Raw genomic sequence first — 17,677 nt, 5'->3', positions numbered from 1 at the left:
TCCACTTTAACTGTTGCTTGATACATTCAGTTTGAAGGTGAAATAGCAACTTTATAGGGGTCTCAGTCTCTACCTGGTTCAAAACAGACCTGAACAGCTGTGCTAGACAAATCTGGTTATCATGTGACATTGGAAGAGTTACAAGTCTTGGCCAACATTAGGGTACACCTAACCAACTGAATATCCCCAATGAAGGGAAGAGTAATACATTTACAGTGCTTCGAGGTAGGGACAGATATCACTGTCCTCAGGCAGAAACTCTGGAGAACAGAGAGAAGACTAACTTTACAAAAAAAAATAACAATACGGAGGCCATTTACTAACTGTCAGTTTTTTGTTTTCTGATTCAGAAAAAAAAAAAAATCACACACATTGTACTACAAGATTTGCTACGCAACCAAAATCTGAATCCAACAATTGTGCAACAATGTGAAAAACTTGGGGTGACAACTCAAAAAAGTCTTTGTTTCTGTGACTTATTCCCCCGCTGACTTTTTAAGTTCAGATTTTTCAGTAAATGTCAGACATTCGTGGAAGTGAGTTTAGTCGTATTTTTAAAAATAAAAAAAAAATGAGAAATGTTAGAGTTTTAGTAAATCTGCCCCATAGTCTTTGAGCTCAAATAATTTTTAAGGTAAAGTCCAAGGGAAGTCAACAAGATCGGGTCAGCTGCCCTCTATGGCCATGAAACACTTGCCTTAGCAGCCTGCACGGACCTTCTGGCACTAGCAAATTCTCCATACGATCTAGCTAACCCACAATGCAGGATATGGATGTTAGTTGCATAAGTTGCTTTGGCAATAATAAATCAGTCTAAGGGGCTGATTTACTAATCCACGAATCCGAATGAGAAAAATTCGGATAGGAAAACGAACATTTTGCGACTTTTTCGTACTTTTTGCGATTTTTTTCGTCGCCGTTACGACTTTCCCGTAAATTGTCGCGACTTTTTCGTAACCGGTACGACTTGCGCGAATTGTCGCGACTTTTTCATAGCCATAACAAATTTCGTGAATTGTCGCGACTTTTTCATTGCCATTATGCCTTTGGAGAATTGTCGCAACTTTTTCATTGCCATTATAACTTTCGTGAATTGTCGCGACTTTTTCATAGCCATTACGACTTTCGCGAATTATCGCAACTTTCGTATTGAGAGCTCGAAAAAGTCGCGACAATTCGCGAAAAAGTCGCAAAGTACCGATCATTACGAAAAAAACGCATTCGGACACTTTTCAGACCTTCGTGGATAAGTAAATGTGCCCCAAAGAGAAGGGCTTAATTAACTTACCCCAACTGTATTAGCTCATTCAACTTTGTTGCATTTTTATCGTCCATACCTGTGAAGCAAAAGAAACAGTTTATCAAGAGCTACACTGCATGCTTCACAAATGTTCTATAAGCCAGTATATTTCTACAGGGGAAATTTTCAAGTCATCCCTCTGGTGGTAATTATGGGAAGGTGTGAGGGAGTTGTAAAGCATTATAGAGAAATCTTTTATTTTGATGAAGTTAACTCCTTAACATGCCCTTGGTGAGTGTTACATTTTACATTGGCTAAAGCTAGAACTATTTTGTACAGCACTCTTAAGGTTAAATAATCAAGCGGCATTGAGTTCCTTATCCAGAATGGAAGATGAACATCTTCTTTACACTGTTTAATACCTCTTATATGTTTCATCTAATACTATATTATTTAACATTCAAAGACTAATGATGTACTTACATTAATAGCATAGTATATCTTAGTTATGGACAGTTTGCATTATTTCAGTGCCACATGGGGCCTCATTAACTATCATAAGCTTGCATTAAGTATACACAAAGAGGTGAGCCTAGCGCCACTGAATTCATTTCAGTCAGTACGAGGCATAGCAGCATTTCAGTGCACTGGTTAATCAAGAATGTAAGACGCAACCCCTATACAGCGAGTTCCATCTAATAACTTACACCCGCCAATCTTCTTACGGAGCTCTCCATAACAGATCAGCCCATACAATTCCTGTGAGGACTTTTTCAGGCCACGAGAGAACACTGTGCACAAAACATAAGAGAGTTACCATACAACCTGGATAAGAAAAATAACCATAGAAAAGGGAGGAGCAACAAGGCTGGGGTAAAACAATGGATTCTGGGAAACAAAGAAGGAGTGAAGAAATGCTGCGAAAGTACAAAAATAGACAGTAAACAAATAGATACTCTGAAGGATAAAAAAAAGTTAAGAGAAAGGGAAACAGCATGGGAGAAATGCACAGAGATATAGAATTCATCAAGTATAGGACGTTACAGCTCAACAATATCTGCAGGGCCACAGGTTGTTCGGTCTAAGTAAAATCTGAGGTATATACAAAGCTAACTACAACCACAGTTAATAGATATGCAAAATGTTACATGAGCCAGCTACAAACATAGCCAGCCTGTTGTTTTCCAGCATCACTTGCTAGTCACTGTGACATTATAGACCCACAAGCCACACTGACAGACAAGCTGAATGAGATCCAGTTCTCAGGCATCCAATCACTACAAACCTGCAGTTTCAGCTGTGGCTTGCTTCTCCAAGCGTCTATTGTCTGCTGAGGTGGCAACAGGGTCCCCATTGACAGCCATGTGCTAATAATGTCCTGACTAACCTAATAAATCTGGACACAGACCTGCCCAAACCCCCAAGAGGAGCTGTATCTCACCATTGTTGAAGTCAATATATTTGGAGATCTTGTGCCAGGTCCTGTAGTAAAAGTGCCGAACCTGCTCCTTATTCTTTACCATGCTGGCGGGTTTGGCTTTCTTCTTGTATTTCAGGGCAATGTTGTTCTGAATGGCTTCAAAGTCCTTGCCATGCTGAGACACAGAGCAGGTAAAAAGCAGGTCAGCACTCACCATGCGTACAGGCACACCATCTCTAATGAAGGCCAATTCATAATTACTCAAGAGCAGTGAGCACTACACCATAGCCTTTATGCAGTATAGACTCTGAAGCAGAAAAATACCAACTTCATTGCAGCATCAAAAGTAAAGCAGCCATGTTAAATGCCTTAGGGGCCAGTTATAATTACAATCATCTCATACAGAAAATAGGTCTTTCATAAACAATACAAGATCAGTGCTTTGTGTAGCTGCACCCATGACTGTTGGGCCATTGGGGCAGAACCCTTTGTACCAGTACCTCTGACAAGACCAACCAGCAACTGGCACCGGCACTTACTTCATAAAGAGCCTCAAAGAATGTGTTCTTATCCTCTGTGCTCCAAGACTCCCACTGGCGTCTCACTTTTTTCTTGCTGCCCTCTTCCTTTTCCGCACCTGATGGAGCCAGGTTCCGGCTGGATGCTTTAGGGGCATTGGGTGCCAGTCCTGTAGAGCAGCTAGGGGAAGATGGAGTGGCGCTGTCCAGACCTTAAAACACAAAAGAAAAGGGTGTTTTTTATTGACATTTTGCATTATTTAAAGTAGAAAAGCTGCTTTCCTGCCAAAATGACAATGCACCGTTTGGCCTGTTTATATTATTCATAAAGCAGGTGGAATTCTCTTCTGTTTAAAGGGCAACAATACCCTTCTGACAAAAGCTTATTCTGTTGGGCTTATGTATAAAGGTTGCTTTTTTCTATTTTTGGCTGGCAAAGTCTGACTGCAAAGTCCTTTATCAAAGTATTTACAAATGCATAAAAAATACACTTGGAGATGATCGGAGCTTTTTCATTATTGCTGATAGGCCCCTAATCCTTAATACACATATATACAACCTCACTGATAGTAATGAATGTTACTAGTGGTTGTTTTAGATAAAGCAATTTGTATTATAGGTTTAGAGTTCTTATAACATTTACATGGAGATCTTGGGAGGAGCACTCCCTCGCGTGCTATTAAATATACAGGGGTGGAACAGCAGTGGGACTGCAGAATGAAGTCAGCAGGTATTTTTAGCCTGAACATCCAACTCTCTGCGCACTCACAAAGAGCAACAGCGTCCTCTTCTTCCCAGCCTATCACACTTGGCCACCAGGCCAATGATTCCAGTCCATCACAAACTCCAAGACCTTACAGAACACGTTAGTCCATAATGGCTAAACACAAAGCATAGACTTTAGCACAAAGCATAGGTTTACACAGCACTACAGGGGTTCCCTGAAAAAAAAAAATCAGGCCAAAATCTACCATGTGACCAACGGCGACTTCCACGGGAGGTTCATAGAGGTTCTACTATTTCTTCACCGGCCAAAAAACCAGCAAGTGTGACAAACAAGGGTACAGAACATTTTCAGATTTCTTTACTTTTTTTAGTACTCTGTTTCCCAACATGTATAGCAGTGTCAGGTCCCATTGGCAGGGCAGACACCAGTCCAGATGTATCACGTCTACCCCTTTTGAATCCTAGTATACAGTAAGTTTGTTTCAAAAAAGACACATGTCCATTAAGTTCAATTTTTTATGCCTATATATAACCTGCATAACTGCACTTTGATTCAGAGGCAAAAGAGCCTCCCCAATTTGTCTCCAAGTGGGAAATATTCCTTCCTGACTCCAAGATGGCAATTGGACCAGTCCCTGGATCAACTTGTACTAAGAGCTATCTCCCCTACCCCTGTATTCCCTCACTTGTACTGAGAGCTATCTCCCCTACCCCTGTATTCCCTCACTTGTACTGAGAGCTATCTCCCCTACCCCTGTATTCCCTCACTTGTACTGAGAGCTATCTCCCCTACCCCTGTATTCCCTCACTTGTACTGAGAGCTATCTCCCCTACCCCTGTATTCCCTCACTTGTACTGAGAGCTATCTCCCCTACCCCTGTATTCCCTCACTTGTACTGAGAGCTATCTCCCCTACCCCTGTATTCCCTCACTTGTACTGAGAGCTATCTCCCCTACCCCTGTATTCCCTCACTTGTACTGAGAGCTATCTCCCCTACCCCTGTATTCCCTCACTTGTACTGAGAGCTATCTCCCCTACCCCTGTATTCCCTCACTTGTACTGAGAGCTATCTCCCATAACCCTGTATTCACTTGCTAAAAAGCCATACAGCCCCTTCTTGAAGCTCTATACTGTTTCAGCCAGTACGACTGATTCAAAGAAGGAATTCCACAACTTCACAGCATTCTCTGTAACAAACCCTTTCTGAATATTTAGACGGAACTTTTCTTTCTTCTAATAGGAATGGGTGCCCAGAAAAAATCCAGTGATGCCATTTCTGTAGGCTTTGGCATTAACTGGCATTCCATGAGCCACATTTATGAATTTAGTGAATCACAACTATCAAAGCTCTCAGTGTACTTTGTGAATCTGATGCCAATGTAAAATTGGTGCAAGTTTATTTTTTAAACTCAATTTAACTTCCATCAAATTTGCCAAAAGCAAATTACTATTATTTTGCCAAAAGCATTATCATCATTCTAATTTTGAAAGTTAAAAACACCATTTTAAGTAAAATGAGATAAAATATAAGAAATCTGAAGCTGCTGTTAAGGCTATGACTAAGATTAAAGTCAGACCAAGTGTGTTTCTGCCAAGTTAAGTTGCCTTTGTACACAAACAAACCTTAAACCAAAAATGTTTAATTTTAACAAAGTTTCCTAAAATCAAATTAAAATGGCACTTGTTGCATCTTATACTCTACTTGTTTTTGGGTAAAAATAATATATATATATATATATATATATATATATACTGACTCAACAGTGAGGCATGCAAGACTATAAAATTGTGTGCAGAAGTTTTCATGGCTGACCGCCTCTGCTAACAAAACTGTCTGCATAGACCTGAACATATACCTGATACTGCCTGACAATTGTGCTTCTTAGAAGGTTCACAATCAAGTCTGTAGGGCAGGGATCCCTAACCTTTTATGAGCCACATTCAAATGGAAAAAGTTCCTAGGGGTGCAAATAAGAGCTATAAGTGGCTATTTTTAGCCCCTATGTGGACTGGCAGCCTATAGAAGGCTCTGTTTGGCTTTACACTGGGTTTTATGCAACCAAAACCTGCCTCCAAGCCAGGAATTCAAAAATGGGCACCTATTTTGAGGCCACTGGGAGCAACATCCAAGGGGTTGGAGAGCAACATGTTACTCATGAACCACTGTCCCTGCTGTACGGGCTGCTTTGGGCACCTCTGTGGTACACTACACACATTAAAAGTGCTCCAGCCAATGGGGGAAAAATACATGCATTTCTGACTGGCTGCAACGCAACTTAGTAGGTTGAAGCAACATAGAATGAACACTTAAATTTTTAAGTATATTATAAAGTCCCTGATTTTGCTCTATTGTAACAAAAAACAAACTTTTTATCACATTAAATATGCTGGGTTTTATCTAAAGGAAACAGACACAAGTCATATGACTACCTAAAATATAAGCAAACAGAGTAAAAGGACTTTAACAGCAGCTGTTTAATTATACACACGGTACTTACTGGGTATGAAAAAAGTAATTGCAATCCCTGCAATGTTTCTCTGCATTACATTAGGAAACCAGAAGCAGCCGTTTGTATTGCAGAACAACTGCACCACAGTATAAGTAGCGTAGGCATTATTTACACTGCAGGGTTTTAATGCAACTGGGTGAGAGCAGAGGAAGCAAGTCTGATGGCATTCACACTGCACTGTGTGAAACGCTGCTTATCACTAGTCTGGGTCTGACCATAAAAACTATGTAACAGGAGTCCGATCTCCTAGTTTGTCTGCTGCTTCTGCTACATTGTTTCAGGAGTCAAGGGTGCTGAGAATACTATAGTCACTGTATATATCAGTTATTGGCTACAAACTCATTACATCATGCAGTTTGGTGAGAATAATGTGATCCCAATTTATACTCCCACTTTGATAGAGTGCTGAGATTTATGTATTTAATGCATCCCCCTCCCCAAAAACAATATTGCCTAATAAATGAAAAAGCAACTTTCCAATATACATTCATTAATAACATTTCGGTGGTTTTAGAGTTATTTGTAAGTGCAATTTCTACTGAAAGCAGTCACTTACTATTCTCTGCAGTGGAGGTTCTTTAAAACAAGGTAGCAGAAGCCCATTAGCCATATCTAACCTGTCTTGTCTGCAAGAGAGCTGAATTTATTGAATCTATTTTCAAATGACACGCATTTGCTTGGTATGTGTATATTAGGCAGAAAAACTATAACAGATGCTGTTATTCCATTCAATTCTCCTATTCAACCTTTAGTGTCTCATCTAAACCACTGCTTGGTTGCTATGGTAAACTGGACCCTAGCAACCACTTGCAAACTGGAGAGCTTCTAAACAACAACACTAAATAATTCACAAATTAAGAAATTTAGACCAACTGCAAATTACATCAGAATATTGTTGTCTACATCATGCTAAAAGTTCATGAAGTGTGAATTCCCCCTTTAAAAACAATAAAGCAATGTTTCCCAAAGAAGAACATGTTATGACTACAACTTAAAACCAAATGCACCTTGATGAATTTATTCATTTCTGCAAATAAGCCGTTTAGTTTTGTATAGTTTGTTTTAAAAGGGGACATAATTTTTTTCTATTGGCTTTATAAAATAAAATAAAATATTTCTGCACTGCTAGTTCCGACTACCAGAAGCCGGCTCTGCTCCAGCCAAGACTCCAGTTTCCACAATGTCTCGCATTCTTCCTTACAGGTCTGTTAATCAGCTGCGTTGTATTAATTTAGCAGGGCTTTCTTTACCTTCTGTACTGATAACTATATGTATGCAATGTATATGTTTGAGGTATACACCCTTCTATTGGTCAGTGCTGTGGAATATGTTGGTGCTTTAGAAATACTTTCTTAAATATTTTTTTGTTCAAAAACAAAACAAAGACAGAAAATGCTAGTAAAGCTATAAAGGAGAATGTTTTTCCTTAAAAAGGGTTGTAAACCCAAACATGATGCTGTCCCACTGCACTCCCTAGTTTTGCTACAGAACTTGCCCAAAAACCTAATTAGAGATGCAATAAAATTCACCAATAAGAATTTTACTGATGAAAAGGTAATCATAAATGTAGAAGAACTGACCAGTGAGAATGCGGATTCCTAGCACTATGTATCTTACATATAGAGAGAATTATGTCTTATTTTTCTTTATTACATGACACTAGAATCAGACATGGGGATGTAAACTCTAAACTGAAAATGTTTTTATTCTAAGCAACTTTCCATTGCTATTGCAAGCAGTAGTTCTTTGTCCCATTCTGCACTCTTAGTTCTGACTTTGAAACAATGTAGCGGCAGAAGTCAATTCTCCACCAGTGAAGACTGACTGTGCCTTGCATGCTTCTTTATAGCAGTGTTTTTCAACCTTTTTTGGGCAAAGGCACACTTGTTTCATGAAAAAAATCACAAGGCACACCACCATTAGAAAATGTTAAAAAAATGTAACTCTGTGCCCAGCAGCAGTGCCCCCCTAGTACACTGGTGCCCAGCAGCAGTGCCCCCCTAGTACATTGGTGCCAAGAACAGTGCCCCCCTAGTACATTGGTGCCCAGCAGCAGTGCCCCCCTAGTACACTGGTGCCCAGCAGCAGTGCCCCCCTAGTACATTGGTGCCAAGAGCAGTGCCCCCCTAGTACATTGGTGCCCAGCAGCAGTGCCCCCCTAGTACATTGGTGCCAAGAGCAGTGCCCCCCTAGTACATTGGTGCCCAACAGCAGTGCCCCCCAGTACATTGGTGCCATGAGCCAGCCCCCCTAGTACATTGGTGCCCAGCAGCAGTGCCCCCATAAGTCAGTGTGCCCCGTGGCCCCCCCTAATACATTGGTGCCCAGCAGCATTTTACTTCTGCTCTTCGGCGGCTTCAGCAGCATCTTCCCCTCACGCGCGCCGCCTCTGCACTTCTGCCTACACGCGACCGCACACAGGCCCTTTTATAACGTTGCGCCCCGTGCGTACTGACGTCACCCGTACACACGGGGCGCAACCAATGACAGGGCCCGGATTTTTTTTTGAAAGTAAAAATTGCGGCCCTGCCTACGGCACACCAGGCAACATCTCGCGGCAGAACATTGGTTGAAAAACGCTGCTTTATAGGTCTATTATCAGCTAGCTGACAGAAACACCCCTACAGAGAATAAAAGGGGCCAGAAAAATGCAGCTTTCAACAGCAGCTATAGTTGCAGAAAATAGAAAATAAATATTTTGGTGTTTACTTCCCCTTTAAAATAAAAAGGATATATATTTTTATTTAAAATATCACAGAGGTGTTTTTGTGAGTATTCCTGATGAAGGCTTGAGTTTATTCTAAACCTACACCTGGGTGCACGCTTTTTTTTTTTTTTTCAGACTGTTTTAATACAGGTGTGGGATCTCTTATCTGGAAACTCAGTATTCATAAAATTATGAATTACGGGAAGGTCATCTCACACAAAGCCCATTTTATACAAATAATATATATATATATATATTTTTTTTTTTTTTAAATAATATCCTTTTTCACTGAACTAATAAAACAATTGTCTAAACAAATTTTCTCATTGACTTAAGGTATGGTGATCAAAACTACAGAAAATCCCCAGATAACAAATATTACATAAATATATCCTAGACCATACATACAATTGTACTTTTTTTTTTTATTATTTACGTGAGAATAAATCATATAAGCCTGAGTGTCTGACTTATAATAATAAATAATATACAGGTATAGAACCCATTATGCAAAATACTCAGGACCTGGGGTTTTCTGGATAAGGGGTCTTTCCACAATTTGGATTACCATACCTTAAGTGTACAGGTATCGGACCCCTTATCCGGAAACCCATTATCCAGAAAGTTCCGAATTATGGAAAGGCCATCTCCCATAGACTCCATTTTAATCAAATAATTCACATTTTTTTTAAAAAAAGGTTTCCTTTTTCTCTATAATAAAACAGAACCTTGTACTTGATCCCAGCTAAGATATAATTAATCCTTATCGGAGGCAAAACAATCCTAGTGGACGTAAGGTAGGAGATCCGAATTACAGAAAAAACCCTTATCCCGAAAAACGCCAGGTCCCAAGTATTGTGGATAACGGGTCCCATACCTGTACTAATAAAAAAGATTGTTTTGCCTCCGATAAGGAGTAATTATATCTTAGTTGGGGACAAGTACAAGGTACTGTTTTATTATTACAGAGAAAAGCGAATCATTAATTGGTTTCTACATAATGGATCCCATATCTGTATGGCTTCATGTCAAATTGTAGTTTTGCTATGTAAGAGATTATATTTACCTTCCTAATATAATATAATTTTATTTAAAGCATATTGTGTAATTAGCAGATTTGCTGTAATACTGCTTGCCTTGCTTAGGAATCTAAGCTTTAAAACTAGAGTGTGAAGGGAACAAAATGGCAGTTCCTACGTGTGTATATATAAACAGAAATAAAAAAAACTTAGCAACAGCAGGTTATACTGGTAAGGGATCTACTATACAGAATGCTTGGGGCCTGGGGTGTTCTGTAATATGGATCTCCAAAAAAACATTTAAAAATTAAATAAACCCAACAAGATTGTTTTGCCACCAATATGGATTTATTTAGCTTACAAGTATAAGGCACGGGTATGGGATCCATTATCCAGAAAACCGTTAACCAAAACATACTAAATTGCGGGAAGGCCATCTCCCACAGACTCAATTTTAATCAAATAATTGACATTTTTAAAAATGATTTCCTAAAACAGTACATTACTTGATCCTGACTAAGATATAACAAATTTTATTGGAGGCAAAATAATCCTATTGGAGTTATTTTATTTATTTTTTAGTAGACAATGTATGGAGATCCTGCATTTTGGATAACAGGTCCTATACCTGTACTGTTTTATTATTACAGAGAAATTTTAAAAACAATTGTATTTGCTTAAAATTTACTCTTCGGGAGATTGAGAGGATTCTCGATATCCCTGCACCATAAATTGACTTTCATAGAACTAAAATTGGTATATTAGCAAGGAATTGGAGCTATATTTTCCATTCACTTTATGTATCCTTGTTTAAGAAGGTTCTGCTGTAATCATGTGACAAATAAATATTTCTAAACAATATCCACACACCTCTCTCTATATAAATATATATCAAACATATTCCTTGCGCTTTCCGACTGTCGGGGATTAAATTCATGACAGACTGTGCATTAAAGCACTACAGATGGTGAATGAAATATAAAATAACAGCTTTTGAGAAACAATTTACATTCCAAAAACTCCAAAATATAATCTGCGAACGATTCGTTGACACCCGGGGTTTGTACACAGAGATACAGCGACCGACTGGACCTATCACAGTAATGCGCTGACCTATATCAATTTTTAAACAAAATAATATTTATTTACCCATGTGGCCAAAATGCCATTTGGGCGATGAATTGGATAATACCTTTCGTTTTGGCGCTGGTTCCGGCTCCATCGCTGCAGGAATCCTTCCTGAGCCTTTTAGTGTGCGGCCTGACGCTGGACCTCAGAAAATGGCGCTGGTCTTGCTGGAGGTTCAATGGTTCACTGGGGGTCAAAACATGTTCGGGGTCCTGGCTGGGGATCTCGGGAAGGGGTATATTACCCTCTTTTATGCTTTTCTCTTCCCCTTCTCCTGCTGCCTCTTCTTCCTCTTCAGCTTCTGGTGCTCTCTTGTTTGGCTTCTTTAACCTTTCCTCCCCACTCTTCAGCTTTACTGTCATCCTGGAGAAATAAAATGGCAAGCACAAAATCAGAGTGGCACCAAATGAACAGGGGGGCTAGGGGAATTACACCAGGGGGTTAAAATCCCACAAAATCACCTTCCCCTGGCACAAATAAGAAGAGAAAAAGAAGTTAGAGAGAGCCACAGAGAGAGATCCTGAACAACATGGCCGCCATTGTTAGTGACAAATCCTTCCCTACTGTCCCGGCTGAAAAACCCGGGTTAGATCCCCGTCCCAACTTCCCTGGATCGGGCTCCTGGCCGGGCTGGAAAGCCCAGGGGTCCCGGGACAGGATCCCGATGGCCAGAAGCGGGTTCCAGTGAGAAGGGAAGCGGGAGATCGGAGCTGGTTTTGTTGTTGCTTTTGCTGAGCAAGAAATCCCCGACATGATTATCAGCAGCAGCAGCAGCAGCCGCCTCACTCTGATCGCTCTCCCGCCCTATAAAAGTGCTTTGGGGCGGCCGATTCGTACCCATTTCGGCTTCCCTCGCACCCCTGGGGGCTCTTCTTCCTTCTCACCATGGAGCCGGGTTTCTCCGAGCCCTGCTCCGCCCGGGATCCCTCATAATATCGGAGGAGGGAGCAGCACAGCTCTGCGCCTTCGCCTCCTTTGCGTGTCTGTGGCTCAGGCTGGAGAGGAGCCTCACACCAAATGCATTTTCTGCAGCCAGACGCGCCGGGGTCCCCGCATTTGCACCCCAATAACTCCGGGTCGCGGCGTCGCACACACCCCAAACCGGGCGCAAAAGAAAGCAGAGATTCTCAGCTTTAACACCAACTGCTCCGATCGTACGTGCGACCTTGCGATTTCAAACAGGGCGCTGCCAAACCAGAGCCATCTCCGTGGGGTTTTGTGTTGGGAGCTGAACTTTGCTTTGCTACGTCATCAGCCTTGTAGCGATACCCAAGCCCAAATTGCACCCCATTTCCCCACCTTGGTACCCCAACAGCCCCACAATATGCACTGGGGCCCCTTGGGGATGAGGTACGGGAGGAGTTACAAGCAGTTACCAAAGTGGCGATTTAATAACAAATTGACTTTGCAGTTATAATGGAGGCAAGGGGCAGCTCCCACAAAATGGATGCACATTGGCTCTGCCAGGCACACAGCACATTTATACATATACATACATGTGATGGGCAGTCAGAACTGACACTGAAGTGATCACAAGCAAAATCCAGTACTGAGAGTCAGACATGCCCAATGCACAGAAGGAATAAACACAGCTGGGCACAAAGGCAGCCAAGGGACATGGGCAGCCCATACTACATCCACTCCTATAGCCAATGGGCAACAACACAGATTACTTTCCCTTTAATCCCAACAAAAATAGGTGAGGTGGCCCCTGGGAGGGTTATGGGAAAGGAAAGCCATGATTGTGTAATAAGGAAGGGTGAGGAGCCATAAGGCTTAGTGGCATAATCACTGGCTCCCCCTCCCATATGCCAAGTACTATGGGCACCTCTGCCTATGGAGCTAGGCGAGAAGAGAAAGCCCAGGGATAACAACCAGCATCTGAGCATCAGCTGAGGATATATTCAGGTGATGTAGAACTACAACTCCCAGAATTCCCCGTGAAGATTATTTTTAATATACCAACAACAATAATAATAATAATAGTAGTAGAGTGGCAGGTTGGTGTTCCCTGAACCAGAAAGACCAGAGCTCCTAGCAGGCAGTTGGCAGCTGCTGACAGCCATCACCCCATTCACCAGCACCTGTTTCCTCTCCTACAAACCTACTTACTCCCAGCTGGGCAGGGAATGCATGGGGGGCATCTCGGCAGCCATGTTGGCTTCCCATAGAGCTGCTATAACTGGGCACTGGTGCCAGGGGTGCCATGAATAGGATCCCATTGGAAGTGCCAGCAAACAGGTATCATGCACCATGGGTATGAGTATATTAGTACTGGGGTGTCAGGGAGCAGTCATTATATATAATTAGGGGTACATGTTTCTCTAGGGGATAAACACAGTCACGTGACCCCCAGTATTCCTTTAGTCCTAGAGGCAACTTGTCTCCAACGTCACATGACCACAGCATCTCCCCCCCCCCCCCCACTCCTCTGGGTCCCCTGCCCCATTGGGCACACTGGCATAGCTTCTGCACTGTATAACATATCATTCTTTCATTCATTCCTCAGAATCCAAAGTCAGCACACCCTGAGACAGGCGAGTTTAGCCGCCCCCAGTGTTGCGGATCTATAGCACTCTAAGCAGCTACATAAGCAGGGGATTGTGGGAGTTGTAGTTCTACCCAGCGGAATATACGAAGAAACTGTACCTATGACTAGGCGTGAAGGATAATGATACGGAGAATTCTAATAACTTACCTGTTACATGAAGAGTAATGAAGATAGCTGGGCGGGCCCGGTGAGGCTCCTCTTCCCCTCCCGGAGAGGGGACTATCGGGACACCCCGACTGCAGGCCCCTAGGCCTGAGCGCCAGGACCAAGCGCTATGCAGAACGGCAAATCCAAACCCGGAATGGCGAGACAATAATAAGGAGCAAAGACAAGCGCAAGGCCTGAGCATTAGTTCCGTGTGAGCCCGGCACAGACCGTCCTCCCTCCAACCCAACACCGCATCTGACAACGACTAGCGCCAAGCCAGCCTGCCAAAACAAGCCACGCCCACTAGAACCCAAACAAAGCCTCTGATTAGCCGGTCTGGCAGACAGAGGCGGGTCTTAATAGAGAAGGTCCAATAACTTCTCGCAACGCAAGAGCGGCGCTGGGACTTATGGGCATAGTGGGAGTCGGCTGAAAATGCCAAACGAGGCTGTCTGAGTTTATTGATTGGTCGGCGGGATTAGCCAATTACAGAAAGCTTTTCAAATAGTGAAAGAGGCGCAGGTTTTGGTGAGGGCGGTCCCTTCTCATCCCGTACAATTGGCTGGCTTGCCTTGTAGAGAACGGGAGCCCAGGGAAATGCCGGAAGTAAAGTGCTGTTTATTCCCTGAACGTGTTGCTCCTTGTTACCATGGGTCAAAGGGCCTATCAGGAGTGTCAGTTATCTGAGTGTTATTATTGAGGAGGGAATAGGCAATTCCTGGCATTGTGAGGCATTCGGTCTATGTTGCTTAAGTATATTAGTTATATACAGGGCCCGAGTTAGGGAAGCCATTTGCTACTGGCACCTTGAGGGAAACGTACCATTGAGTCACACTTAATATCAGCTCTGCCTGTTACTCATATTCACTTCCCTCAGCAGTAGGGCAGCTCCCACCTTAGCAACCGCCTCTGTTAGTAAGGGGTGTGGCCTAAATAGCAAGTTCCACAGTAATTGGGGTGTCCCCATACTATTGGGTGCTGGGTTACAAATAAAATCCAATACAAACTGTCCCAGAATTCTGCTGCCTGCATTATCCGCCCAACCCTCAGCTCTATATCTGCTGCAAATCCCTTACTGGCTCCATGTTTCCTTTAGTATTACATTTAATCTCATCACACAAGCATTTAAGGCAAAGTCCTGACTGGGATTCCAAATAGGCCCTGGCATTCCAAGTACACAGAGGCCCAAACAGCCCCCCACCAGCCCAATAAATAGTGACTGTCTATGGCATCTTACAGCAGCCCCTCTGGTATTTGCCAGAACCCACAGATTGCCAGTCTGGGTCCAAACCTGGACTTGAAGGGAATGACAAGAGAATGGGGCATATTGGGGCAGTCACAGGCTTGCAGAGCTGTCACTGGGCAGAGGAAACTGCTGGCGCTGGGTGGGCCGGTGAAAATTTGTGCTGATACCCAGAAGTGATGTCATGCGCATGTGGAAATGCCCCGTTGAAGGTGAAAAATCGACCCCTGCTTCGGACGACGTCACAACTTGCGTACAGGGTCGGAATGGACCGATGGGAAAAAAACCCGGTGGCCCAGACCCGATCCCTCTTACCGCTCCCCTGGCCGCCGGTGTCCTCCCCTGACGTGTTTCACTTAGGTGCATTCAGGGGAAGATGTTGGCCGGGGTCCCCTGGGAGGGGTTAGGGGTTGTGGCGGGGTCCCCTGGGAGGGGTTAGGGGTTGTGGCGGGGTCCCCTGGGAGGGGTTAGGGGGTGTGGCGGGTCCCCTGGGAGGGGTTAGGGGGTGTGGCGGGTCCCCTGGGAGGGGTTAGGGGGTGTGGCGGGTCCCCTGGGAGGGGTTAGGGGGTGTGGCGGGTCCCCTGGGAGGGGTTAGGGGGTGTGGCAGGGGCTCCTGCAAGGGACGCAGCCAACGGGGGCACCTTGGGGTGTGCGAGGCCCCTGGAGCGGCAGGCCAGGTGGGCCCTGCACCCCCCCCAGTCCAACCCTGCTTGTGTACCATGCATGCTTCCCAAGAATTGTATGAACTTCTGGGGATTTCATAAAAATCAGGAATAATAAAAAAAACACAAATATGAAAGTATTGTAGAAATGATACCTGTATTGGCTAACAATAGAAATACATTGCAAGCTTTCGGAGCTCTAAGGCCCCTTCTTTAGGCAAAATACAAAAAAAAAAGGGCCTGATGAAGGGGCCCTAGAGCTCCGAAAGTTTGCAATGTATTTCTATTGTTAGTCAATATAGGCATCATTTCTACAATACTTTTGTATTGTACTAAAGTTTTGGTTTTGTAATTAAAATCGTGAGAATGCTATTGGGTGACGGACACAAGGGGAGAGAATCCAAAATCTGCTAACTCCTGAAAAATTGGGGGGGTGACAGCTCCGGGTCTGGTTTTCAAGACAAGAAATTTACCATATAAGGGCATTGGCACACACAGCGATTCTGGGAATTTTGCCCCAGAGCATTTAAGAGCGCTACTGGTGGGCGACAAAGGAGCCCAAAACCTGCCTGAATCTGAACCAACTGCTGTTGACGTGTATCAGAAACAATTCTGGTCATTCTGACACCTTTCAGTGGATCTTTTTAATCCAGTCACACCCCGGATTGCGGCATGTGTTATTACCTTTAATCCCAATCATTGGCTGCTCACTGGCTGACCTTCAAAGTATCCATCTGATTGGCCCATAGGCTGAATGGGCGCATACCACTCCATTGCTCAAGAACCATCATTGCAGAGAACAACAAGGGGCAGATGGATTCTGCTTTCAACAGGCTCAAACTGGGATTCAGAATAGGCCCTGGCATTTCAAGTACACAGACAAGCAACCCCGCCTGGCTTTCAATAACGATTATAAATAACTTTAAAGGAAATGTGAGCCTTTTACATAAATGAAAAATGAATCTAAACATTTTTATTTACTGTATAAACCCATTTACTGTACAGCACTGCAGAATTTGTTGGTGCTTTATAAATAATAATTATGAATTGTATGGCAACAGCGCCACCTGCTGGTTACTTTTCTTACAGCGCTGGAAATCAAAAGAAAGAGAACTGTTTAGCTCTAGAAAAAAAAAAAAAGTTCTGTGAGGTTTCTGTCCTCTTTCTGACACCTTTCCTGTACCTGAAAGGCTGAACATTGACAGTAGGTGGCATTGTTGGTGAAGAATGCACTACATGTTTTTCATATCTTGGAATCTTCAAAAAAAAAATGAAACTTGTAAATTGCAAAAGTGTGTAGAATAACATCTCTGATATTTCCTTGATTTGTACTCATTAGTCCGTCAATTTTCAAGTGATCACCAGCACCACATTTATACAAGGGAAACTTTTGGACAGCACCGGTTACCACGGGTGTAATAACAGAAAGTGTCCACTAGGTGTCATTATTGTATCACAAATCGATTTGTAAAGGTTCTAAACTTATATTTTTCAGCAGCCTCTAATTCTATAGGAAAGGCAATAGTTACGCAGCATTCGGTGCCCTGTGAAAACCTATCTATTCCATTTAGAGCACAAACGCCCAGTTGGCCATAAGCAACATCCCCGGATCATTTCCAAGCTTCAGGCACTGGATGGAAGTGACGTCGGGGGATTTTGTTTGGTCGTTCCATGCCATGTGACTCGCAGAGCCGTTGTCAGGGGTAACGAGAAGCGAAGCGGCCTGCTAGAGGAGCTGGAGCCTTGCTGGGGTGTCCGGCAGGCAAAACAGGACGGAGTGAGGTAAGAGGGCTCTGTGTGTGTAT

General features: G+C 43.1%; 2 protein-coding genes across 7 annotated transcripts in view; one reads left to right on the top strand and one right to left on the bottom strand.

The window, feature by feature from the left end:
* The window catches only part of cramp1 (cramped chromatin regulator homolog 1), a 28,662-nt gene extending 14,390 nt beyond the window's left edge, over positions 1 to 14,272 (bottom strand). Inside the window, exons 1-6 of one of the 3 annotated variants that reach the window (XM_004918015.4) lie at positions 13,968 to 14,272; positions 11,334 to 11,632; positions 3,200 to 3,390; positions 2,682 to 2,835; positions 1,948 to 2,031; positions 1,289 to 1,337 (exon numbers count right to left, since the gene is read on the bottom strand). In XM_004918015.4, coding sequence (XP_004918072.1) covers positions 1,289 to 1,337; positions 1,948 to 2,031; positions 2,682 to 2,835; positions 3,200 to 3,390; positions 11,334 to 11,631 — 776 coding nt within the window. In that variant the 5' untranslated portion in view covers position 11,632; positions 13,968 to 14,272. Of the gene's footprint in view, positions 1 to 1,288; positions 1,338 to 1,947; positions 2,032 to 2,681; positions 2,836 to 3,199; positions 3,391 to 11,333; positions 11,633 to 12,106; positions 12,501 to 13,967 lie in introns of those variants that run through there. The other 2 variants (XM_004918014.4, XM_002932451.5) reach the window with 2 other exon arrangements.
* Positions 14,273 to 17,413: 3,141 nt separating this feature from the next.
* ift140 (intraflagellar transport 140) overlaps positions 17,414 to 17,677 on the top strand; it is a 57,848-nt gene continuing 57,584 nt past the window's right edge. For 3 of the 4 annotated variants that reach the window (XM_031892492.1, XM_031892490.1, XM_031892491.1), the window contains exon 1: positions 17,414 to 17,654. The gene's annotated coding sequence lies outside the window, so the exon portion shown is untranslated. 4 annotated transcript variants of the gene reach the window in all.

This window comes from Xenopus tropicalis, chromosome 9 (assembly GCF_000004195.4).
Source record: "Xenopus tropicalis strain Nigerian chromosome 9, UCB_Xtro_10.0, whole genome shotgun sequence".
Classification (NCBI taxonomy): domain Eukaryota; kingdom Metazoa; phylum Chordata; class Amphibia; order Anura; family Pipidae; genus Xenopus; species Xenopus tropicalis.
Note: the sequence above shows the minus strand (reverse complement) of the source record. Positions and strands in the feature narration are given on the sequence as shown.